The 26,097-nt window shown below is 41.9% G+C and overlaps 1 protein-coding gene across 5 annotated transcripts; it reads right to left on the bottom strand.

The window, feature by feature from the left end:
* On the bottom strand, positions 1–24,781 carry LOC110498473 (uncharacterized). Of its 5 annotated transcripts, none has more exons than XM_021575103.3 (6): positions 24,297–24,781; positions 23,710–23,840; positions 21,175–21,348; positions 12,081–12,242; positions 11,607–11,718; positions 1–2,888 (listed from the first exon to the last, which is right to left on the bottom strand). In XM_021575103.3, the coding sequence occupies exons 1-6, from the start codon at positions 24,571–24,573 to the stop codon at positions 1,927–1,929; spliced, it is 1,818 nt and encodes a 605-aa protein (XP_021430778.3). In that variant the 5' UTR covers positions 24,574–24,781; the 3' UTR covers positions 1–1,926. The 5 variants fall into 5 exon arrangements, with proteins under 5 accessions (XP_021430778.3, XP_090066663.1, XP_090066665.1 ...); XM_090210537.1 differs by having other exon boundaries at positions 24,661–24,767; XM_090210539.1 differs by lacking the exons at positions 1–2,888; positions 11,607–11,718; positions 12,081–12,242 and adding an exon at positions 16,973–21,092 and having other exon boundaries at positions 24,297–24,776.
* Positions 24,782–26,097: the final 1,316 nt, after the last annotated feature.

Raw genomic sequence — 26,097 nt, 5'->3', positions numbered from 1 at the left:
ACAGATTAAATGTATTTAATTTCAACAAAATGGTCATACACTCACAACGTAAAGTACAGAACTTTTATTGCACAAAATAATATGTGACAAGTAGAATAACTTTTCTCAATATGGTAACACTTTACCTTTTCTGTAAATCTGGTACCCTCGCTTTGATAAAATCAATTTTAGAATACTTTGGAAAAGGTTCATCACATTACACACATCTTCACTACTTCATCTCAAGTAAACATTAATTAATTTCCTCATAAAACCCCAGAATCAAACAACAGGACAAGGTTGAAGCATTTTTACAGACACCGTCACATTCATCCCCCTTGGTGTTTTTCCAATTTTGTTGCATTACAACCTGTAATTTAAATAGATTTTTAGTTTGACTTCATGTAATGGACATACACAAAATAGAGCAAATTGGTTGAGTGAAAAAAAATATGCACGCACCACGTTTCTTTGCTATAAAGCCCCTAAATAAGATTTGGTGCAACCAATTACCTCAGTCACATAATTTGTTAGATTGCACACAGGTGGACTTTATTTTAGTGTCACATGATCGGTATATATATATATATATATATATATACACACCTGTTCTGAAAGGCCCCAGAGTCTGTAACACCACTAAGCACGTGGCACCACCAAGCAAGCGGCACCATGAAGACCAAGGAGCTCTCCAAACAGGTCAGGGGCACAATTGTGGAGAAGTACAGATCAGGGTTGGGTTATAAAAAAAATCTGAAACTTTGAAAAATGGAAAGAATATGTCACCACAACAAACCTGCCAAGAGAGGGCCGCCCACCAAAACTGACAGACCAGGCAAGGAGGACATTAATCAGAGAAGCAACAAAGACACCAAAGATAACCCTGAAGGAACTGCAAAGCTCCACAGCGAAGATTGGAGTATCTGTCCATAGGACCACTTTAAGCAGTACACTCCACAGAGCTGGGCTTTACGGAAGAGTGGCCAGAAAAAAATAAGCAAACACGTTTGGTGTTCGCCAAAAGGCATGTAGGAGACTCCCCAAACATATGGAAGAAGGTACACTGGTCAGATGAGACGAAAATTGAGCTTTTTGGCCATCAAGGAAAATGCTATGTCTGGCACAAACCCAACACCTCATCACCTCGAGACCACCATCCCCACAGTGATGCATGGTGGTGGCAGCATCATGCTGTGGGGATGTTTTTCATCGGTAGGGACTGGGAAACTGCTCAGAATTGAAGGAATGATGGATGGCGATAAATACAGGGAAATTCTTGAAGGAAACCTGTTTGTCTTCCAAAGATTTGAGACTGGGAAGGAGGTTCACCTTCCAGCAGGACAATGACCCTAAGCATACTGCTAAAGCAACACTCGAGTGGTTTAAGGATAAACATTTAAATGTCTTCGAATGGCCTAGTCAAAGCCCAGACCTCAATCCAATTGAGAATCTGTGGTATGACTTAAAGATTGCTGTACAACAGAGGAACCCATTCAACTTGAAGGAACTGGAGCAGTTTTGCCTTGAATAATGGGAATCCCAGTGGCTAGATGTGCCAAGCTTATAGAGACATACCCCAAGAGACTTGCAGCTGTTATTGTTACAAAATGTAGCTCTACAAAGTATTGACTTTTGGGGGAGGGTGAATAGTTATGCACACTCAAGTTCAGTTTTTTTGTCTTGTTTGTTTCACAATAAAAAATATTTTGCATCTTCAAAGTGGTAGGCATGTTGTGTAAATCAAATGATACAACAACCCCCCCCCAAATCATTTTTAATCCCAGGTTGTAAGGCAACAAAATAGTAAAAATGCCAAGGGGTGAATACTTTCACAAGCCACTGTATCATCATTCTCATTCTTTCCTCAGTTCACCTCATCCAGTTCCCAACTAAATCCAAAAACAACAGAATTGACTACAAACAAACTAGTACTACATTACGTCACCTCTATACATAGGCCATGTGCATTTTCTTCTGGTGTATCCTGAGGTAGCTCCTCTCTGAGAACCTCTTCCCACAGTGCGTACAGGCAAACGGCCTCTCTCCCGTGTGGACCTTCAGGTGCATTTTTAGTTGGTGCTGGTGGGAGAACCTCTTCTCACACTGGGGGCAGCTGTAGGGTTTCTCCCCTGTGTGGACCCTCTGGTGCCTCTTCAGGTTTGACGAGTCCGAGAAACTGGCCCGGCACAGGTGGCAGCTAAACGGTTTCTCCCCCGTGTGCATCCTCTGGTGGATCTCCACCTGTTTGGGGAAACTGAAGGCTTTCCCACAGAACGAACACGGGAAGCGCTTCTCTTTGGCCCTGCCACCTTTGCTGATTCCGTCTCTGCTACTCTCATTTGTCAATGGGCTTGTGTAGCCATTTAGTGTTGAGGCACTGGCATTGTCTGAGGTCTGGTTTAACATTAGGAGAGTGTGAGGCCGAAGGCCAGGGAGTGTCTGTGTTGTCGCAGGGTCCATGTTCCAGTTGATAGATCCTATAGAAGGCAGGCTGAAGGCAGCACCTGTTAGGGAGTTAACCTGAGGCCCCATCAGTCTCTCTGAATCACAACTATAGGAGCAGGATGGACCATCGCTAGCCGGGTCTGTGTCTGATCTCTCCCACCGCATACCAACACCTCCCCATCCCCGTAGACCAAATCGACGCCTCGCTCTGGTCTCCGCCAGTCTGTTGTCTTGGAGACTAAGTTTGGTTGTTTTGCATTCAATTGTCTGTTTCTGGTTGTGGTTAACAGTGTTGTTCCCCAGCCCAGAGTTGAGGATGCTGTCCCATCCCCTGGCCTCCACTAAGTCGCCTTTGGTCCTGGCCTGCTCGGTGGTGATGTCCCCTGGGCACTTGGCTGCACCCATCTGGATCTGGGAGTCCAAGATGGCCACCCAGTCTCCTCTGTTAGCGTCCAGCCAACTACCTTAAGGAATAAGTAAAAAAATGTACTTTACAAACATGGCAGAGAACTTTACATATGGATTTTTTTGTCAATTACCTTGTCAATTTCATACAGTGTGTTTTTGTATGTAAACATAAGTTGTATTGATTTAATTTCACTATATCCAGGTGCATCACTATTCCCATTTTAGATCTATTACTGGTTATTACAGTGCATTCGGAAAGTTTTCAGACCACTTCCCTTTTTCCACATTTTTACGTTACAACCTTATTCTAAAATTGTTTAAATAAATGTTTTAACTCGTCAATCTATACACAAGACCCCATAATGACAAAGCCAAAACTGTTGTTTAAAAAAAATAAAAAGACACCTTATTTACAAGTATTCAGACCCTTTGCTATGACACTCAAAATTGAGCTCCGGTGCATCTTGTTTCCATTGATCATCCTTGATGTTTCTACAACTAGATTGGATTCCACCTGTGGTTAAAAAATAAAAAAAATCTTAAATGGAAGAAGTTTGGAACTACCAAAAACTTCTTAGAGCTGGCCGTCCAGTCAAACTGAACAATCCGGGGAGAAGGGCCTTGGTCAGGGAGTTCCTCTGTGGAGATGGGAGAACCTTCCAGACGGACAACCATCTCTGCAGCACTCCACCAATCAGGCCTTTATGGTAGAGTGGCCAGACGGAAGACACTCCTCAGTAAAAGGCACAAGACGGCCCGCTTGAAGTTTGCCAAAAGGCACCTAAAGGACTCTGACCATAAGAAACGAGATTCTCTGGTCTGATGAAACCAAGGACAACGACCCTAAGCACACAGCCAAGACAACACAGGAGTGGCTTCGGGACAAGTCTCTGAATGTCCTTGAGTGGCCCAGCCAGAGCCCGGACTTGAACACATCTCAGAGACCTGTAAATAGCTGTGCAGCGACGCTCCCCATCCAACGCTCCCCATCCGACAGAGCTTGAGGATCTGCAGAGAAGAATGGGAGAAACTACCCAAATACAGGTGTGCCAAGCTTGTAGTGTCATACCCAAGAATAATTGAGGCTGTAATCACTGCCAAAGGTCCATCACCTATGTACTGAATACTTACAGTACCAATCAAACGTTTGGACACACCTACTCATTCCAGGGTTTTTCTTTATTTTTACATTGTAGAATAATAGTGAAGACAAACTATGAAATAACACATATGGAATCATAGTAACCAAAAAACTGTTAGAAGAATCAAAAATATCTTGATTTGTTTAAGTAGCCACCCTTTGACTTGATGACATACTCTTGGCATTCTCTCAACCAGCGTCACCTGGAATGCTTTTCCAACGGTCTTGAAGGAGTTTCCACATATGCTGAGCACCTGTTGGCTGCTTTTCCTTCACTCTGCGGTCCAACTCATCTCAAACCTTCTTAAAGATAAACTTCTCCTTAATGCAACCGCTGTGTCAGATTTCAAAAAAGCTTTACGGCAAAAGCACACCATGCGATAATCTGAGTACAGTGCTCAGCCACCAAAACAAGCCATACAGATACCCGCCATGTTGTGGAGTCAACAAAAGCCAGAAATAGCGCTATAAATATTCACTTACCTTTGATCTTCATCGGAATGCACTCCCAGGAATCCCAGTTCCACAATAAATGTTTGTTTTGTTCGATAAAGTTCATCTTTATGTCCAAATACCTCCTTTTTGTTCGTGCGTTTAGTTCACTAATCCAAATGCACAAGGCTAAGTCCAGACAAAGTCAAAAAAGTTCCATTAACATTCGTAGAAACATGTCAAACGATATATATAATCAATCTTTAGGATGTTTTTATCATAAATCTAGAATAATATTCCAACCGGACAATTCCTTTGTCATTAGAAAGGGAATGAATCTAACGGCCGCGCGTGAACAACAACTCGAGGCTTTCAGCCAGACCTCTGGTCAAACAGCTCTTATTAGCTCATTCTAAAGACTGTTGACTTCTAGTGGAAGCCTTAGGAAGTGCAATCTGACCCCATTTACACTGCATATTGGATAGGCAATCACTTGAAAAACTACAAACCTCAGATTTCCCACTTCCTGGTTGGATTCTTCTCAGGTTTTTTCCTGCCATATGAGTTCTGTTAGACTCAAATCATTCAAACAGTTTTAGAAACTTCAGAGTGTTTTCTATCCAAGTCTACTAATAATATGCATATCCTAGCTTCTGGGCCTGAGTAGCAGGCAGTTTACTCTGGGCATGCTTTTCATCCGGAAGTGAAAATATTGCCCCCTACCCCAAAGAAGTTAATTGGGTTAAGGTCGGGTCAGCACTCCATCACTCTCCTTCTTGGTCAAATAGCCCTTACACAGCCTGGAGGTGTGTTGGGTCATTGTCCTGTTGAAAAATAAATGATAGTCCCACTAAGCTCAAACCAGATTGGATCGTGTATCACTGCAGAATGCTGTGGTAGCCATGCTGGTTAAGTGTGCCTTGAATTCTAAATAAATCACTGACAGTATCACCAGCAAAGCACCATCACACCACCTCCTCCATGCTTCACGGTGGGAACCACACATGCAGAGAACATCCGTTCACCTACTCTGCGTCACAAAGAATTTGGACTCAGCAGACCAAAGGACAGATTTCCACCGGTCTAATGTCCATTTCTTGTGTTTCTTGGCCCAAACAAGTCTGTTCTTCTTATTGGTGTCCTTTAGTAGTGTTTTCTTTGCAGAAATTTGACGAAGGCCTAATTCAAGCAATTGATGTTGTTTGTTTTAGTTTGGCTGCAATCTGAAGTGCAGTTAATTGCCGATTTCTGAGGCTAGTAACTAATGAACTTGTCTGCAGTAGAGGTAACTCTGGGTCTTCCTTTCCTGTGGCGGTCCTCATGAGAGCCAGTTTCATCATAGCGCTTGATGGATTTTGCGACTGCACTTGAAGAACCTTTCAAAATTCTTTCATTTTCCGTATTGACTGACCTTCATGTCTTAAAGTAATGATGGACTGTCGTTTCTCTTTGCTTATTTGAGCTGTTCTTGCCAAATTATGGAGTTGGCCTTTTACCAAATACGGCTATCTTCTGTATACCACCCCTACCTTGTCACAACACAACTGATTGGCTCAAATGCATTAAGGAAAGAAATTCCACAAATGAACTTTAACAAGGCCTGTTAATTGAAATGCGTTCCATTCCAACTCATGAAGCTGGTTGAGAGAATGCCAAGAGTGTGCAAAGCTGTCATCAAGGCAAAAGCTACTTGGAAGAATCTCAAATTATAAAATATATTTTGATTTGTTTAACACAATGTTATTTCATAGTTTTGATGTCTTCACTATTGTTCTACAATGTAGAAAATAATACAAGTAAAACCTTGGAATTAGTAGGTGTGTTCAAACTTTTGACTGATACTGTATGCAAATGTAATATTTCCAGGTGTTTTGTCAATACATGTGCAAACATTTCTAAACCTGTTTTTGCTTTGACATTATTGAATTTTTAATTAAAACTTCTTTTTTTTTTAGAATAAGGCTAACTTAACAATGTGGCGAAAGTCAAGGGGTCTGAATACTTTCCGGATGCACTGTATATACAAGATTATTAAAGTAAACTAAAACAAATGAATCAAACTATTTAGTAAACTGATTATAATTAAGAAACCCATTTGAAAAACAAACTTATCTTTGACTCCAAAACAAACTAAAATCTATTATGAATTATGTTCAGTTGTAGTTTTTTCAACAAAACAATTGTGCTAAAATCTAAGAGTTTAGGCTTTTTCCTAATGGACTTTAAGCTTCTGAATCTGGCGGGTCACATTGAGATTTACTTTCATTTAAAGGTAGACTCAGCGAGATGACCTTGCCATGAGCAGCTCCGCAGATATTGTTTGCGTTCCCCTGCTCAGATGTTACATGCATCAACCAATGGTTGCGTACCACGTCAGACTGTGCAGTCGTGCACTAGATTGCTGTAACATGTCGGTAGTGTTCCTCTGCTCAGACGTTGCTGACACGTCTCATGACGTTGCCCTCTTTGGGTACAGCAAGCCCCATCCCCCTCTCCCTGCCTCCTACACACAGGCTGCTGTGGTTAGAGAGAGGTCGTAAATTCCTGAGGAGATGATCTCCTCATGGCCACAGTATAGAGACCGAGTGAATTTTCATAGAGAACAAAGGAATTTCTTCCACCTCACAGAACTTGAGGTCCGAACAACATTTATGTTCCGGAGAAGGTATAAAAGATCGGTGAAGAATCAAGCTACGGGGGCCTCCCGGGTGGCGCAGTGGTTAAGGGCACTGTACTGCAGCGCCAGCTGTGCCATCAGAGTCCCTGTTTGCGACCAGGCTCTGTCGTAACCGGCCGCGACCGGGAGGTCCATGGGGCGACGCACAATTGGCCTAGCGTCGTCAGGGTTAGGGAGGGCTTGGTCGGTAGGGATGTCCTTGTCTCATCGCGTATCAGCGACTCCTGTGGCGGGCCGGGCGCAGTGCGCGCTAACCAAGGTTGCCAGGTGCACGGTGTATCCTCCGACACATTGGTGCGGCTGGCTTCCGGGTTGGATGCGCGCTGTGTTAAGAAGCAGTGCGGCTGGTTGGGTTATGTATTGGATGACTTTCAACCTTCGTCTCTCCCGAGCCCGTACGGGAGTTGTAGCGATGAGACAAGATAGTAGCTACTACAAAAATTGGATACCATGAAATTGGGGAGAAAAAGGGGTAAAATTCAAAAAAAAAAAAGAATCCAACTACGAATTGGTTACAACTTGGGGAAGCTCATGGGAGACGGTGCGGCACATTACCATAAAGCTGTTTATATAATAGCCTCAGATATGAGGTTTACATCTAATTGTTGTATAAGATGAATGAGTGAGGATGATACTGTTTGTAAAATTGTGTAATGTGATTTTGGGCTGTTTAATGAAGGAAACTCCAATTCCCTTTGAGTTGAACTAAATCAGAGGACCGCCCATGAGCCCAGTTAGGGTCGAGCATCCTGGGACAGGCCCCTTTCTGCAACTCCCGAATAAAACCCCAACTTTGAATGTCTCAACAGACCATGTTTTCTCTCAATCACGAGAGGACAAAGGTTGCAGACCAGCTTACCTCGATAAAGAGAGGGCCAAGGTTTGAGACGATTGCTGAATCTTTTAACCATACCACGTGGTTAAACTCTTAGACTATCGATACCGACAGAATAAGAACAAGTCTTTGATATTAATTACTAGTCTGCAGCTAGGAATTCGGTATCATTGAACGCAAAGAACGACAACCGCCGAAACATCCATTCTATAACGACATATATGAGAGAGAGAGAGCGAGAGACAAAAGGAGAGCGAGAGCGAGAGACAAAAGGAGGGAGAGAGCGAGAGAGACAAAAGGAGAGCGAGAGAGACAAAGAGAGAGAGAGACAAAAGGAGAGAGAGAGACACAAAAGGAGAGAGAGAGAGAGACACAAAAGGAGAGACAAAAGGAGAGAGAGAGAGAGACAAAAGGAGAGAGAGAGAGACAAAAGGAGAGAGAGAGAGACAAAAGGAGAGAGAGAGAGACAAAAAGAGAGAGAGAGAGAGACAAGGAGAGAGAGAGGGAGAGAGGGAGAGAGAGAGAGAGAGAGAGACAAAAGGAGAGAGAGAGAGCGAGAGACAGACAAAAGGAGAGAGAGAGAGAGAGACAAAGGAGAGAGAGAGAGAGAGACAAAGGAGAGAGAGAGAGAGAGACAAAAGGAGAGAGAGAGAGAGAGAGACAAAAGGAGAGAGAGAGAGAGAGAGAGACAAAAGGAGAGAGAGAGAGAGAGAGACAAAAGGAGAGAGAGAGAGAGAGAGACAAAAGGAGAGAGAGAGAGAGAGAGAGAGACAAAAGGAGAGAGAGAGAGAGAGACAAAAGGAGAGAGAGAGACAAAAGGAGAGAGAGAGACAAAAGGAGAGAGACAAAAGGAGAGCGAGAGAGAGACAGAGAGAGAGAGAGACAAAGAGAGAGAGAGAGAGACAAAAAGAGAGAGAGAGAGAGACAAAGAGAGAGAGAGAGAGAGAGAGAGAGACAAAAAGAGAGAGAGAGAGAGACAGAGAGGGAGAGACAGAGAGAGAGAGAGAGAGAGAGAGAGAGAGACAAAAAGAGAGAGAGAGAGAGACAAAGAGAGAGAGAGAGAGACAAAAGGAGAGAGAGAGATACAAAAGGAGAGAGAGAAAGACACAAAAGGAGAGAGAAAAAGAGAGAGAGAGAGAGACAAAAAGAGAGAGAGACAAAGAGAGAGAGAGAGACAAAAGGAGAGAGAGAGAGACAAAAGGAGAGAGAGAGAGACAAAAGGAGAGAGAGAGAGAGACACAAAAGGAGAGAGAGAGAAAAAGAGAGAGAGAGAGAGAGACAAAGAGAGAGAGAGACAAAAAGAGAGAGAGAGAGAGAGAGAGAGACAAAAAGAGAGAGAGAGAGACAAAAAGAGAGAGAGAGACAAAAAGAGAGAGAGAGAGACAAAAAGAGAGAGAGAGAGACAAAAGAGAGAGAGAGACAAGAGAGAGAGAGACAAGAGAGAGAGAGAGAGAGACAAAAGGAGAGAGAGACAAAAGGAGAGAGAGAGAAAAAGAGAGAGAGAGACAAAAGGAGAGAGAGAGTGAGACAAAGGGAGAGAGAGAGTGAGACAAAAGGAGAGAGAGAGAGACAAAGAGAGAGACAAAGAGAGAGAGACAAAAAGAGAGAGAGAGACAAAAGGAGAGAGAGACAAAAGGAGAGAGAGCGACAAAGAGAGAGAGAGAGACAAAAGGAGAGAGAGCGAGACAAAAGGAGAGAGAGAGAGAGGGAGACAAAAGGAGAGAGAGAGAGAGACAAAAGGAGAGAGACAAAAGGAGAGAGAGACAAAAGGAGAGAGAGAGAGCGAGACAGAGAGAGAGAGACAAAAAGAGAGAGAGAGACAAAAAGAGAGAGAGAGAGAGACAAAAGGAGAGAGAGAGAGACAAAAGGAGAGAGAGACAAAAGGAGAGAGAGAGAAAAAGAGAGAGAGAGAGAGAGAGAGAGACAAAAGGAGAGAGAGAGTGAGACAAAGGGAGAGAGAGAGTGAGACAAAAGGAGAGAGAGAGACAAAGAGAGAGACAAAGAGAGAGACAAAGAGAGAGAGAGAGACAAAAGGAGAGAGAGAGAGACAAAAGGAGAGAGAGCGACAAAGAGAGAGAGAGAGAGACAAAAGGAGAGAGAGCGAGACAAAAGGAGAGAGAGAGAGAGGGAGACAAAAGGAGAGAGAGAGAGAGAGAGAGAGAGAAAAGGAGAGAGAGAGACAAAAGGAGAGAGAGAGAGCGAGACAGAGAGAGAGAGAGAGAGACAAAGAGAGAGAGAGAGAGACAAAAAGAGAGAGAGAGACAAAAAGAGAGAGAGAGACAAAAAGAGACAGAGAGAGACAAAAAGAGAGACAGAGAGAGACAAAAGGAGAGAGAGAGAGACAAAAAGAGAGAGAGAGACACAAAAGGAGAGAGAGAGACACAAAAGGAGAGAGAAAAAGAGAGAGAGAGAGACAAAGAGAGCGAGCGAGACAGAGAGAGAGAGCGAGACAAAGAGAGAGCGAGACAAAGAGAGAGAGACAAAGAGAGAGAGACAAAAAGAGAGAGAGAGAAAAGGAGAGAGAGAGAGACAAAAGGAGAGAGAGAGAGACAAAAGGAGAGAGAGAGAGAGCAAACTCTCCAACAGAAACTAACTTTTCAACAGATCCCGACGACACACTGAGCGTAAATCTATATATTGATTGCAATTGTTCCTGAATGAGTGAGCTTTCATGTGCAAGGTATTAGCATTTCAAATGTATAAATGATCAACTGTTGTCTTCTCAGTCGACCCCCACTTCCCTTTTGTACACCAAGCCGGTTTAGCCCACTAGGGAAACTCCGTTATCATTTCCTTGTAACTATCAACTGTTTGTTTATGCATTTCTGTGAATTACTTAGTTAATAAATACATAAATTGTCTTAAATAATTTATGGATGACTCATAGTGAAGACTGGGTTCGTGCAGATAACCAACAATTTACAACGTTTGGAATGAGACTGATGTGAGGTAAAGTGAATAATTCACTAATTCGAAGACTAATTGATCAGATATAAAATATCTGAAAAGTTATTAGGAAAATTATAACTTTGTAATCTGAATATTTTCCTTGGTGCCCCGACTTCCTAGTTAATTACAGTTACATGATTAATCAGTTTAATCACGTAAAACTAATTACAGAGAATCTTTGATTAAAAACTAAAAGTCTTCATTTAATGATAGTAAAGACAACACATGCCAGATCTTACAACACCTAGATGGGTATTATACATATCAGCTAACCACATCATATGGTATAGCAGTATACCAAAAGCTGGTATGCTGGTATGTAAAAAAGCCTATACAGCGTTGAAGTTTAGCCTCCCTCTCCAAAGCTCCTCGTCATTGAGGGAATTGACCCACTACTACTGTTTACTTGGTGCATCTGTCATCTCACTGAGTCTACCTTTAAACCTAACCTAATGACCTGACCCATCACCATATGCATTACTGCCCCACAGTGGCAAGAAGTGACATCCCCAAAAACAGAAATTATAAATGGCTCCGAGCCTCCCACACACAGGCTACTTTCTGTCCCTAAAACAAAAAATTATAAAAACGAAATAAATGTTTTTATAAAACTTAAAAGTGAGTAAATCAGTTCTGAAAACTAACAAACTAAACTGAATTTCAAATAAATCTTAAAACTAATATAAATAAAAACACAAAACTATAATAAACTTGGTATGTAGGCTATATGTACTTCTTACCTTGCTCCCCCATCTTTAGTCCACTCAGCAGATCAATGCTCTCTGGTTCATCTTCTATTGTCTCCTCTTTGACCAGCAGCAGATCCGGCTTCCCATCCTCCATGTCTACTGACTGTAAGAGATACAGAGTGAGAAGATGTTGGATCAAGAAATCTGATATGAGCACCCTGCTAAGGAACATCTTCTGATTGGGCAATGAGTAATATGCAAATATGTCAGTTGATTTGATTATTCATATTCTTTCATGGTTTTATCATTGCCATCATGTCTTTGAATGACAAAATTACTCAAGCCCAGGGCCAGTATCCACAAAAAGTCTCAGAGTAGGAGTGCCGTTCTAGGATCTCTCCATATAATCTTATTCATTATGATCTAAAAGGCTAAACTGATCCTAGATCAGCACTCATGTTCTATAAGGCTTTGTGGATACGGGCCCAGACCTAATACCATTCAGACAGTTTACAGTGGGCTCACCTCAGTGAGACTGTGTGTGGTCCTGTGCTGCTCAGCTGGTTCCTCTGTGGGTTCAGGAAGCGGTGTAGTCTCGTTGTCCTCTATGACCATGGTCCCCTCAGGGTTCCCCAGACCCTCCTCACAACCCTCCTCCTTCACCAGCAGCACCTCTGGACCCTCCTCCTGGATGAGAGGTGAGATACAGATTACACAGACATACACTCCCTCAGGTACATACACACAAATAATAAACACACTTTCAATATGTGGGGGCCATACTTGCAAACATTAGAACAAGTTGAATGTAGCTCTTTACATTCGTACGCATATGCAGGGTTAAAAATAGCAGATTTTGACTGACAAGCGCCTAAACTGGAATGCTATACAGTAACACGCAATACATGACGTCAGAGATCAGGGTCTCCCCTTCACAGAGCAGTAATGGTTTTGACTGACAACGGTTCTGAACTTGAAAACCATGTGCGGCAAGAAGTTGACCCCACCCCTCCCGCTAATTGCGCAATTTTAGCCATTTTTTTGTTGTCTGAGTGAGGGAAATGCTGTACATAAAGAGGACTTCATGTATTTTGCAAGATGCTATGTTGAGGATTATCATAAATACCGCTTTGATGTCATACAAGCAAGCCAAACACCCATTAGTCCAAATGTGCACTTCACATTTGCATATCATAAAACTCATGTAATATATACATCGTCAACGTTTCTGATCACTCACTATGCTTGATGTACTGTTACAAGATGACATGGCATAATACCCTGGGTTCTTCTGACCAGCATTAACATCTGCTAAATGTGTATGCGACCAATAATGTGATTTTGAACAGCATAAATTTAGCGGGGAACACGCATCTGAATGCACTTGTGACTATTCTGTGCGCACCAAATGTATGATCTGCTTCTCTGAATTGCCTTGTGCAAGCCAACAACTGTAAGATCGTATTTTGTTTACTTAGCTAGCCATGTTGGCAATAGAACATGCTTTCAAATTATGCACACCTGAGCAGATTGTGATTTAAATGGGCCGTTTCTGGAATGCGTGAACAACAGTAATTGTGTGATGGCGGGGATGCAGGGCTGTGTTCCAAAGAAAACAACTTGGTCTAGTTCCTCAACAGCACAGCTAGTAGAGCTCAAAATAGCTCCTAATAGTTGATTATTCTTTGAGTCATAAAAGTGCATTGAAATAACGTAGGAACTGCGCACATTTTGGAGAGGCGGGTGTGGCCACTTGGAGATACCAGTTAGACCTCCCACTCAAACCCTTGTCAATTTTTTTGTTTCATGTTACTCTTTCCCAACTTTTTCCGGGAATATTCTTCGTTACTGAATGTATTCAGAGTGTTTTCAGATTTCGTTATTAACAAATGCGGCAAAAATGACAGTAAATGTAAAAATAAATAAAACACTAATCAACAGTTAATGTTTGGATTCAGTCTTGTGTCAGATGAACTGCTTTGTCCTCACCTTTGGTCAAATTTTCCCATAATCTCCAAATGGATCCTTACTAATTAGTGACCTTAATTCATCAATCGAGTACAAACCCCGCAGACACTCGCCCCCCCCATGGAATGAGTTTGACAAGTTTAATATAGGCCAATTCCCACGAGTGTAAGGGGTTAAGCCTCACCCCATTAACATGGTTGACGTAGTGTAACGTGATCAAAGGCTACACGTTAGTTGTTCCCATTACATACGCTTGCACATTTAGCCCTATGCAAACCTCACCAGGTGGCGGTGATTATTTCCGGTAACACATTCTGTATTAGCTTATCAACGATCTTAAACTTTTTCTCCACAAACCAATGGCATTTCTTAAAATAGGTCAACTTGGCCACCAGAGGGATACATTTCAAACTCCAACTTCAAGGTTTACTTTTGTTCCTCTTCACTTGGCCTGTGTCAATATTGCATGATCATCGCACCCTTGACTAGGATACTTACGTTTTCGTATATATGACAAAATCCCACGTTTTTGCTTAATACCTTTCTCATACACCCATGTGCTCTTACGGGAAAAATATGTAGGTCTATACATTTAAGTTTGTCGTACATAGTAAAAACATTTTTTTTTAAAACGTTGTAGGGAGCCTTATGGACTTGTCAAATAGCTGTTCATTATCCGCGGGTTCGAGAACCCCTTTCTTCAAACATTTTTGTTAAGGACAAATATTGTTCACTGCTGGTCCACACACGTGACGAAGTGGATGATTATAATCATGCATATATAACATTCTATATGTAAGTGTAGGCCTACACGTCTATATAATTAAGCAATAAGGCCCGAGGGGGTGTGGTATATGGCCAATATACCACGGCTAAGGGCTGTTCTATGGCATGACGCAAGGCAGAGTGTATGTAACCTGTAATCCTACTCTATTATACTTTGTAATGCTCATTCAAGTCAAATAACACACGTGACGAAGTAGCTGATTATAAAAAATGCATATAAAACGTGGTAGGGCTACATTTAGGTGTACATGTCTATGTAATATAGCCTATGCAATATGATTATTAGGCAGTGGCAGTGTTTGTCTGCAAGGCTGAAGAAAGATAGTAATTCTTAATTGTCAAGCTGTTGGCTACATCCCTTCAACACACTAACACAAATATAATTCTACATTTCAAGGGGGGGGGGGCGCAACTAATGTGAGATTCGAACCCTTGCAGATTGTGGAGCTAGGCACTCTACACAGAGGGCAATTTGACCAGTCAGTTAAATACACGTGTCGTTTTTGATTATCAGTGAACATGTATTGGAACACATCCAACTACATTGCCAATTTTTTTGGGGCTAATACCGAATTTGATACAGGAAATAATCACAGCCATCTGGTGAGGTTATCATAGGGCTACATGTGCATGTAATGGGAACAGCGAACATGTAGCCTTTGATTACATGCTACTACTTCAAGGATTTGAATTTGCTGATACTTAAACTTCACCTTTAACGTCAACTTTTAATGTTCGCAAGTACGGCCCCAACGTGTTTACCCATCCCCAATACGTTTGAGTCCTATACTGTAGTTACAGAATGACTTCATTGTTCAACTCATCATGGACATAAATATGATGTTGTGGGTAAAGAGAAGGCAGTTATGATAAGTCAAAAGTCAGACAAATGTGACTAAACTATTTTGACGTGTACAGTAGGTGTTTGTTAGTGTGTGGGTATGTGTAGGTACAGTGCCTTGCGAAAGTATTCGGCCCCCTTGAACTTTGCGACCTTTTGCCACATTTTAGGCTTCAAACATAAAGATATAAAACTGTATTTTTTTGTGAAGAATCAACAAGTGGGACACAATCATGAAGTGGAACGACAATTATTGGATATTTAAAACTTTTTTAACAAATCAAAAACTGAAAAATTGGGCGTGCAAAATTATTCAGCCCCCTTAAGTTAATACTTTGTAGCGCCACCTTTTGCTGCGATTACAGCTGTAAGTCGCTTGGGGTATGTCTATCAGTTTTGCACATCGAGAGACTGAAATTTTTTCCCATTCCTCCTTGCAAAACAGCTCGAGCTCAGTGAGGTTGGATGGAGAGCATTTGTGAACAGCAGTTTTCAGTTCTTTCCACAGATTCTCGATTGGATTCAGGTCTGGACTTTGACTTGGCCATTCTAACACCTGGATATGTTTATTTTTGAACCATTCCATTGTAGATTTTGCTTTATGTTTTGGATCATTGTCTTGTTGGAAGACAAATCTCCGTCCCAGTCTCAGGTCTTTTGCAGACTCCATCAGGTTTTCTTCCAGAAGGAGCCAAATACAGGACCAATCCATCTTCCCATCAATTTTAACCATCTTCCCTGTCCCTGCTGAAGAAAAGCAGGCCCAAACCATGATGCTGCCACCACCATGTTTGACAGTGGGGATAGTGTGTTCAGGGTGTTGCTTTTACGCCAAACATAACGTTTTGCATTGTTGCCAAAAAGTTCAATTTTGGTTTCATCTGACCAGAGCACCTTCTTCCACATGTTTGGTGTGTCTCCCAGGTGGCTTGTGGCAAACTTTAAACAACACTTTTTATGGATATCTGTAAGAAATGGCTTTCTTCTTGCCACTCTTCCATAAAGGCCAGATTTGTGCAATATACGACTGATTGTTGTCCTATGGACAGAGTCTCCCACCTCAGCTGTAGATCTCTGCAGTTCACCCAGAGTGATCATGGGCCTCTTGGCTGCATCTCTGATCAATCTTCTCCTTGTATGAGCTGAAAGTATAGAGGGACGGCCAGGTCTTGGTAGATTTGCAGTGGTCTGATACTCCTTCCATTTCAATATTATCGCTTGCACAGTGCTCCTTGGGATGTTTAAAGCTTGGGAAATCGTTTTGAATCCAAATCCGGCTTTAAACTTCTTCACAACAGTATCTCGGACCTGCCTGGTGTGTTCCTTGTTCTTCATGATGCTCTCTGCGCTTTTAACGGACCTCTGAGACTATCACAGTGCAGGTGCATTTATACGGAGACTTGATTACACACAGGTGGATTGTATTTATCATCATTAGTCATTTAGGTCAACATTGGATCATTCAGAGATCCTCACTGAACTTCTGGAGAGAGTTTGCTGCACTGAAAGTAAAGGGGCTGAATAATTTTGCATGCCCAATTTTTCAGTTTTTGATTTGTTAAAAAAGTTTGAAATATCCAATAAATGTCGTTCCACTTCATGATTGTGTCCCACTTGTTGTTGATTCTTCACAAAAAAATACAGTTTTATATCTTTATGTTTGAAGCCTGAAATGTGGCAAAAGGTCGCAAAGTTCAAGGGAGGCGAATACTTTCGCAAGGCACTGTATATTTAGTAAGTGTATATTGGTGATAAAGGCCTGTTGGTTGCTGTTGCATAACAGGGTGAGATGTATACTAAAGAGTGAATGAAAGTCTTAGTATGAAAAGTCCCATTTTGTGTTTTATTGAACATAAGTTTTAAATAAACCATATGAAAACTACACACACATGATAAACGGCATAAATTCTCATTAAATGTGTCTGGGGGGTGGGGGGGGGGAATTAAGTAGTTCAATGAAAGTAACGAAATAGGCATTTGAACATCATATAGCCTACACAGTAGAAACAACATGTAACAGACGTTAGGCATGTGGCTTATACACAGTGTACAAATCATTAGAAACACCTGCTCTGTCCATGGCATAGACTGTCCAGGTGAAAGCCATGATCCCCCTACTGAAGTCACCTGTTAAAATCACTTCAGATCAGTGTAGATGAAGGGGAGGTGACAGCTTAAGGAAGGATTTTAAGCCTGGAGGTAATTGAGACATGGATTGTGTGTGTGTGTTTGTGTGCCATTCAGAGGGTGAATATGCAAGACAAAATATTTAAGTGCCTTTGAACAAACGGGGTATGGTAAGACATATGCAGCCAACTTGAGTCAGCATCCCTGTTGAACGCTTTCGACACCTTGTCGTGTCCGTGCCTCGACGAATTGAAGCGGTTCTGAGAGGAAAAGGGGGTGTAACTCGATAGTAGGAAGGTGTTCCTAATGTTTTGTACACTGAATGTATATCACAATGTATGTGTATTTATTGGTGATCCCGATTAGCTGCTGCCAAGTGAATGGTTGTCCCAAATACATTGCTTTTAGTTTTTTAAATATTTAGTACTAGCTTATTACTTGCCACCCATTCTAAAACTGACTGCAGTTCTTTAAGTGTTGCAGTGATTTCACTTGCTGTGGTAGCTGACGTGTATAATGTTCAGTCATCAGCATGCATGCATCTTTTATTCGCCATACAGCCAACTTTTTTTCCTCCTTTCTCTTAATATCTCAAAAGGTATTGCCAGTATCAAATCCTAAACTTGTATTTCTACCTAACTACCTAGTAATCAATTTGGTAAAGCTCTGCCTACCGCGTAGTATGATTGACATGCATTATGCTCTTCAATTCTTGATGGTTGCTTTGCACAGTCCTGTAACCATCATCCCACCAGTTTCTAAACTTTGAGGCACGTCACTTCGCCTATCACTTCGCATAGCCCACCACTAAGTGTGCACTGTTTTCTTAAACCACAACTGGGTGGATCCATAAAGAATTACTGTGAGAATAAATATCACTGAATGACAAAAATATTATGGAATAAAGTAGGTTAATGCAATTGAAGGCACGTATCAAATTGTTGCTTGATGAAACTCCCAAAGTCATCCAATCGGTGGTAATAAATCTGAAGCAATAGCCTACCCACGTGGTCGACTAAATCATAATTTCCACACCATTTTGATTGGGACTGCGCCCTCGTGCTGCTTTGAGACAAGCGTTGGGACTCGTCTTGATAATTCAATGTCAGATTTTTGTTTTCATTGAACCTCCGTTTGGATATTGGTTAGGCTACAATTAGACTGGGGAAATGTTAGCTATGTTGAGGTGAGAGCTGCTCATGATCATGTTGTATAGTTGGCTGATTTATTTGAAAATGGCAGCATGTAATATAGGCCTATGCAGTGTAACAAGTGGATTATTTTGCTCTTCACTAGCAGTTGCTTAGTAGCCTACGCCTACTCTCGACCAAAAGACTGACTTCACAGACTTGTCTCAGGCTATTTGGTTTCTGGCTGAGCAAATCAGAAACCCATAGCATTCAATAATGTAGTCTAATTCAAGTGTAGACCTATTATTTTGCTTGATCGCGTATAGGCAACTCCAAAAGCCTGCGGAAATTGTGAAATATGAAGTCAACTTTTATTTTCTATCAGTATCATGATGAAGATAAGACCCTACACCTGCTCCCTAACAAAGTGGAGCGAGAGAAACGAAATAGATGAAAGGTGGATCAAAAAAGCATGGGCTTGGACTCTGTTTCAGAATATCACAACAGCGGTTGTGTAGGAAATATATTATTTGTATTTTATTCTTACTATAAATGTGTGTTGACTGAATGGGGTGAGTTTGATGACTTAATTCTATTCTATTGACTTAATTCATTTGTACGTAACATAATTAAACTCTGCTAAGCCTATTCTATTCCTTTGAAAATACATTTGATTAGTCTAATGTATTTATTTTTTGATCGTGTATATTCAATGGATTTATTCAAATAAACGCCCACCAGCATGCGCACAGGAGGTATAAAAGGCGATTGCAGGCAAGAATGTGGTAAAAATGTGCTTGTTTGTAAGGGGGTCATATAAACATTGCCCTATTTTTTTATTTTATTTTTTTACAAGCAAAATACCATACATCTGTGAAAGCAGTAAGACACACAGGCTTTACTCAGTGCCAGCTCATTAGTAAAGACCAAAAAAAAAGGGACATAGACAACTGCCCTGAGAAATGCCCGACTACCTGGATTATGTTGAAGGCTTCCATTCAAGAACACCCTCTGTGTTCTATTAGACATGTAACTCTCAATCCACAAATTAGCAGAGCATGTAAATGCATAACATGCATTTTTCCAGCATCAAATTATGATCGATAATGCCAAAATCTGCACTGAAGTCTAACAAAACATCTCCCACAAGCTTCTTATTATCAATTTCTTCCAGCCAATCATCATTGCGTAAGTGCAGTACATGTTGAGTGTCCTTCCCTATAAGCATGCTGAAAGTCAGTTGTTAATTTGCTTATTGTGAACTAGCATTGTATCTGGTAAAACACAATTTTTTCCCAAAAGTTTACTACGGGTTGGTAGCTGGTTGATTGGTCGGCTGTTTGAGTTTGTAAAGGGTGCTTTGCTATTCTTGGGTAGCAGAATTACTTTGCTTCCCTCCAGGCCTGAGGGCACTTACTTTCCTGTAAGCTTAGATTGAAGAAATAGCAAATAGGAGTGGCAATATAGTCTGTTACCATCCTCATTCAAGTTGTCAGATGCAATATTCAAACCAGGAATATTCAACAATGAAATGTGTTACTTTCGCTACTCCAAATTAATCTGTGGATCTTTTCTGCTGACAATAATGAAAAGTAATCTTTGTCTTTAATGCAGGGTTTGATCTAAACGTAATAAGCTATAACATGGAATGGTTAATAGTTTATAGAGTGGAATGGTTTTTCTGCTGGTGTATCCTAAGGTATCTCCTCTCGGAGAACCTCTTCCCACAGTGAGGACAGGCGAAAGGCCTTTCTCCCGTGTGGACCTTCAGGTGCCTCTTCAGGCTGCCAGCCTGGGTGAAGCGCATGTGACACTGGGGGCAGCTGTAGGGTTTCTCCCCTGTATGGACCCTCTGATGCCTCTTCAGGTCACTAGACTGGGTGAAGCGCATATGACACTGGGTACAGCTGAAGGGTTTCACCCCTCTGTGGACCCTCTGGTGCCTCTTCAGGTCACTAGACTGGGTGAAGCGCATGTGACACTGGGTACAGTTAAATGGTTTAACCCCTTTGTGGACCCTCTGGTGGATATCCACACTCTGAGGGCTGCTGAAACCTTTGTTACAGAACATGCAGAGGAACCGTTTCTCTTTACTATTGCCTGATGTTGCTTCCCCTCCCGGAGCCTGGGCTCTAGCCCTGTCGTTTGAGTTCAATACCTGATCGAAAAGGACGCGGCCGTGTGAATCGGAAGGCCCCATCATCGTGGACACTGTGTCACAGTCTCCGAACGTGTATAAAGGCGAGTGGGTCGCGACATTTGAATTTGTCCCTAAGCTTTCCCTGTAATCTAAGCAATATCTTCCCTGTGAGTGTCTGTTTCCTAGGTGACTATCTGCATTCCATGTGTGAGAAACGTCGCCCTCCACTTTCACATCATTTACGACCAGACCCTCCACCTTCTTATCTTGGCACCCTTCAGAGTATACACTACTACTGTATTGGTTCCAGTCCCCTCTAGACAGATCAGTCTGTGTCTTTAAACCCAAGGGCATGTTGCCAGGGTCCATCTCTGTAGAGTAAGAAGAAAGCGTATCCTCACCGCCAGTGTCTAACACATCACCATCCTCACGGGAATGAACCATCCTCTCGTTCTGGTGAAATACCGGTACATAGTCTGAGCCGGGAGCAGGACAGCCCAGTCTCCACAGCCCAAGTCTCTCTGGGTCTGATCTGTCGTCAGATCCTGTGTGTAAGAGCCTGTGTGTTACAGTTAAAGTCTTGGTGTCTGTCTCGGAATTGAGAACGGAGTTCAGTGTTCCACTGACCTCCATGATGCTGCATCGAGTCCTGGGTTGTGCTGGGGTGGTGGTGGGGTCCTCCATGGCTACATGGGTTGCTACAGTTGCTCCAGTCTGGATGTCTCTGCTGTGCCGCGGGTTCTCCTCTCCTTCAGACCTCTCCTGCTTGACCTCAGGACCTGCAGCCTCTGCATCTGTAGACTGACACAAGAGAGGAGGTTATCGGTACATGAGTTAAATTGGATAACAAAGAGTTATGTTACTTTGTATGTTTACATGCACAGTAAAAATTATATATTAAACTGATTATGGCAGTAGGCAGATTATGCAATAGTTATGGAAACACCTTACTCTGCTTAGCATAATCGCCTTAAGGTCAAAATCGAAGTAAGCATACGCTGATTAAAAGACCTGGTTTTCTGAGCAATCTTTTGAATTATTAGGACATGTAAACACCTTAAAAATCGGTGTTCCAGCAGTGTATTTGATCTGCGCATATACTAACACTAGCCGAACGAGCCTCCCTCTGTGGATAGTCAGATTAATAAAAAAGTTTAATCAAAACATTGACATGCTTTGCAAGAAAAACAATTTCCATAACAGTCCTGTTTACATGGACACATCTTTTGGCACTCTGATAAATGTAGAAAATCACCAATCAAAATAAACATTCTATCATGTTATTTTTGGGAAGCATATTGGATTCTGAATTGGGACTTGTAAAGTTTGTGAAAACTACTTCTAAGATGCATACATTCAATTGATCCAAACTCACTTCCCTAGAGTTAATAAATCACATTATTGTGTGCATGTACAGTGCCTTGCGAAAGTATTCGGCCCCCTTGAACTTTGCGACCTTTTGCCACATTTCAGGCTTCAAACATAAAGATATAAAACTGTATTTTTTTGTGAAGAATCAACAACAAGTGGTACACAATCATGAAGTGGAACGACATTTATTGGATATTTCAAACTTTTTTAACAAATCAAAAACTGAAAAATTGGGCGTGCAAAATTATTCAGCCCCTTTACTTTCAGTGCAGCAAACTCTCTCCAGAAGTTCAGTGAGGATCTCTGAATGATCCAATATTGACCTAAATGACTAATGATGATAAATACAATCCACCTGTGTGTAATCAAGTCTCCGTATAAATGCACCTGCACTGTGATAGTCTCAGAGGGCCATTAAAAGCGCAGAGAGCATCATGAAGAACAAGGAACACACCAGGCAGGTCCGAGATACTGTTGTGAAGAAGTTTAAAGCCGGATTTGGATACAAAAAGATTTCCCAAGCTTTAAACATCCCAAGGAGCACTGTGCAAGCGATAATATTGAAATGGAAGGAGTATCAGACCACTGCAAATCTACCAAGACCTGGCCGTCCCTCTAAACTTTCAGCTCATACAAGGAGAAGACTGATCAGAGATGCAGCCAAGAGGCCCATGATCACTCTGGGTGAACTGCAGAGATCTACAGCTGAGGTGGGAGACTCTGTCCATAGGACAACAATCAGTTGTATATTGCACAAATCTGGCCTTTATGGAAGAGTGGCAAGAAGAAAGCAATTTCTTAAAGATATCCATAAAAAGTGTTGTTTAAAGTTTGCCACAAGCAACCTACCTGGGAGACACACCAAACATGTGGAAGAAGGTGCTCTGGTCAGATGAAACCAAAATTGAACTTTTTGGCAACAATGCAAAACGTTATGTTTGGCGTAAAAGCAACACAGCTCATCACACTGAACACACCATCCCCACTGTCAAACATGGTGGTGGCAGCATCATGGTTTGGGCCTGCTTTTCTTCAGCAGGGACAGGGAAGATGGTTAAAATTGATGGGAAGATGGATGGAGCCAAATACAGGACCATTCTGGAAGAAAACCTGATGGAGTCTGCAAAAGACCTGAGACTGGGACGGAGATTTGTCTTCCAACAAGACAATGATCCAAAACATAAAGCAAAATCTACAATGGAATGGTTCAAAAATAAACATATCCAGGTGTTAGAATGGCCAAGTCAAAGTCCAGACCTGAATCCAATCGAGAATCTGTGGAAAGAACTGAAAACTGCTGTTCACAAATGCTCTCCAACCAACCTCACTGAGCTCGAGCTGTTTTGCAAGGAGGAATGGGAAAAAAAATTCAGTCTCTCGATGTGCAAAACTGATAGAGACATACCCCAAGCGACTTACAGCTGTAATCGCAGCAAAAGGTGGCTCTACAAAGTATTAACTTAAGGGGGCTGAATAATTTTGCACGCCCAATTTTTCAGTTTTTGATTTGTGTCCCACGTGTTGTTGCTTCTTCACAAAAAATACAGTTTTATATCTTTATGTTTGAAGCCTGAAATGTGGCAAAAGGTCGCAAAGTTCAAGGGGGCCGAATACTTTCGCAAGGCACTGTAACTGTACACAATGTCGTAGGGAAGTCTCACAAGGTCCCCAATGGCAGATAAATAAGGATGTACATGTAAGCAAGTGAATAGCTGAGGGGAGCCTTTCTGAAATAAAAGGGCCACATTTGATTTACAAATAGCACATTTTATGCAACACTATTACACTAACCTCTATCACAATAACATTCTGGGTTGAGGTTTTACTCTCCTCATCAACAGTGATTGGTTGTTCATCTTTCCATGTATCGTGTCCCAATGGCTTCACAATGCTCCTGTGGCCTCCAGTGAGATGTCCTTCACCTGAGTGTGTGATTGGGGGAAAAGTGGTGGTTAGGTTAGGGGGGGGGGGCAATATCTTCTGTTTATCAGGGGGAGTTGCAGCACCCCTACTTCCTGTGGTTATGTTGACACCCGTCTACAATTGGCAAGGATGTAAGGTAACACTTAGAACCTCTTGATATACTATTTATGGATTTCATTGAGTAAATAATAGGAAATGCAGTAAATCAAGATTTTGGTTAGAATATGATAGCCATATTGCACAAAGACACTAAGTAATCATACTATCCAAAAACTGACTAAGACCCAATTCTGGGTAACACATCTGAACACGTGAGGGGAACAGGGCGACATACAATGAGCTATATGCAAGCATTTCGCTGCACCCGCAATAACATTTAAACACGTGTATGTGACTAATACAATTTCATGTTGACTGCGACAAGCCGCGCAGCCTAAGACTTCTGCAAAATGTACCTCTTGCCATTCCTCTGTATCGGTCAAGGATCTTGACACTACTGGGACGAGTGGCGAGAACGCGCTCTCGTATTGTCCTCTCTGCGCGCTCCCGTGACACCTTCAGTTCTAGTAGTTTCCTCCGCAATGCCCTGTTTTCTTTCTGGCTTTGAGTTATTTCTAAACGAAACACCGCATAGTCGTCGTCTACGAGTTTACAGATCTCTGCCACTGCTGCATTCGCTAGCACCTCCAAGATGGAGGCTATTTGAGTGTGAAAACCCATACAGTTAGCCATTGTTAGCAGCTAATTAGCGTTACCTGGATACATCTATCAACCAAGTCCCGTCTCCAATGCGAATTAAATACTGCCTGGTGTAAGTACCTGATGCTGTGCTGTTAAATTAGTCATATGTTTCAGTTCCATGGTGTTAATAAATGCCAAACTTGGTACCGTTGTGACTAGATGGAGCTGCGGACGAGATTTACAATTGATTTACCGCGAGAGTTTGGACTGACGATGGAGTCGGATATCGCTTAGATTTGCTCAAATTAAAAATCAAGAGCACGCCAGCGTGTAGTCCTAAAACCCGGAAATAAGTTAACTCTGGTACTTTCAGCCAGCCTTGTGGGAAAACTAAATGGGGAAAGGATAGGGCCCGAAAATAAGGTCTGAGGAAATAAACTATAATGTATCAAATTAATCGTTAGCGCACAGATACAGTATAACCAAGCCAATTTGCAAATGCAGCCTAAATGTGGTATTTCAAATAAACACCCTATTGACCAACAGTTATCTGCACACAGTGGCCGTTCTAGCTTGTATGGCTCCCTGGGCGAACCCCCATAACATTTAAAACTATATCAATATACAAAAATAAGACACATATCAAAAAAGTAACAAAGACAAATATAAACAAATGTGTTGATTTGTCACTGGAGTGTCAATACATTACCCATCCCCCAACACTGTCAACCAAGAGTTATGACTAAACCAATTCACCTTGGGTGTGCAGACTGGCTTTATATGAACGATTTCACACAAACTCTGAAAAATGTCAACAATATGTCTGTGACTTATATCTCCCTCACTAACTTTAAACATCAGCTATCTGAGCAGCTAACCGATCGCTGCAGCTGTACACAGCCCATCTGTAAATAGCCCATCCAATCTACCTACCTCATTCCCATATTGTTTTTATTTACTTTTTTGCTCCTTTGCACACCAGTATTTCTACTTGTACATCATCATCTGCACAATTGCTACTATGGCCTATTTATTGCCTTACCTCCTCATGCCATTTGCACACACTGTATATATACTTTTTTCTATTGTGTTATTGATTGTACGTTTGTTTATTCCATGTGTAACTCTGTGTTGTTGTTTGTGTCTCACTGCTTTGCTTTATCTTGGCCAGGTCGAAGTTGTAAATGAGAACTTGTTCTCAACTGGCCTACCTGGTTAAATAAAGGTGAAATAAAAAAAATAATACAAATAAAACTATATATTCACAGTATTATGAATGAATTGTGGTTTATTTGGTAGCATCTCATAGTGTGACTGATTTTATTAATTGCTTTAGTACTGTACAAAGTTAGAGGTGCGCTATTTGATAGATTCCCCTGCTCCCCCTACCTCGGGCTTCCAGTGGGGAGACCTGAGGTCAACCTTCCCCAACCCAATCCCCATCTCGTACTTCTGAGTGGGAGACCTTCCCAGGCAGTAGCCTGCCTAGCTCACAAACTAGAATCAGGGCGCCCACTCCGACAAGGTTAATTGACCCATAGTCCCACACGGTGACATGATATCATTGACGTGACG

The sequence above is a fragment of the Oncorhynchus mykiss genome, chromosome 19 (assembly GCF_057628025.1).
Source record: "Oncorhynchus mykiss isolate SJ-2025 chromosome 19, ASM5762802v1, whole genome shotgun sequence".
Classification (NCBI taxonomy): Eukaryota; Metazoa; Chordata; class Actinopteri; order Salmoniformes; family Salmonidae; genus Oncorhynchus; species Oncorhynchus mykiss.
The sequence above is the reverse complement of the archived record's forward strand: the minus strand, read 5'-3'. Positions and strand labels throughout refer to the sequence as shown.

Coding starts and splice junctions, on each gene's coding strand:
- LOC110498473 (XM_021575103.3), bottom strand. CDS start 24,573: ATGGCTAACTGTATGGGTTTTCACACTCAAATAGCCTCCATCTTGGAG. Junction 21,349..23,709: donor AGAATGTTATTGTGATAGAG/GTTAGTGTAATA, acceptor CTCTTGTGTCAG/TCTACAGATGCAGAGGCTGC. Junction 2,889..11,606: donor ACTAAAGATGGGGGAGCAAG/GTAAGAAGTACA, acceptor TTATTCCTTAAG/GTAGTTGGCTGGACGCTAAC.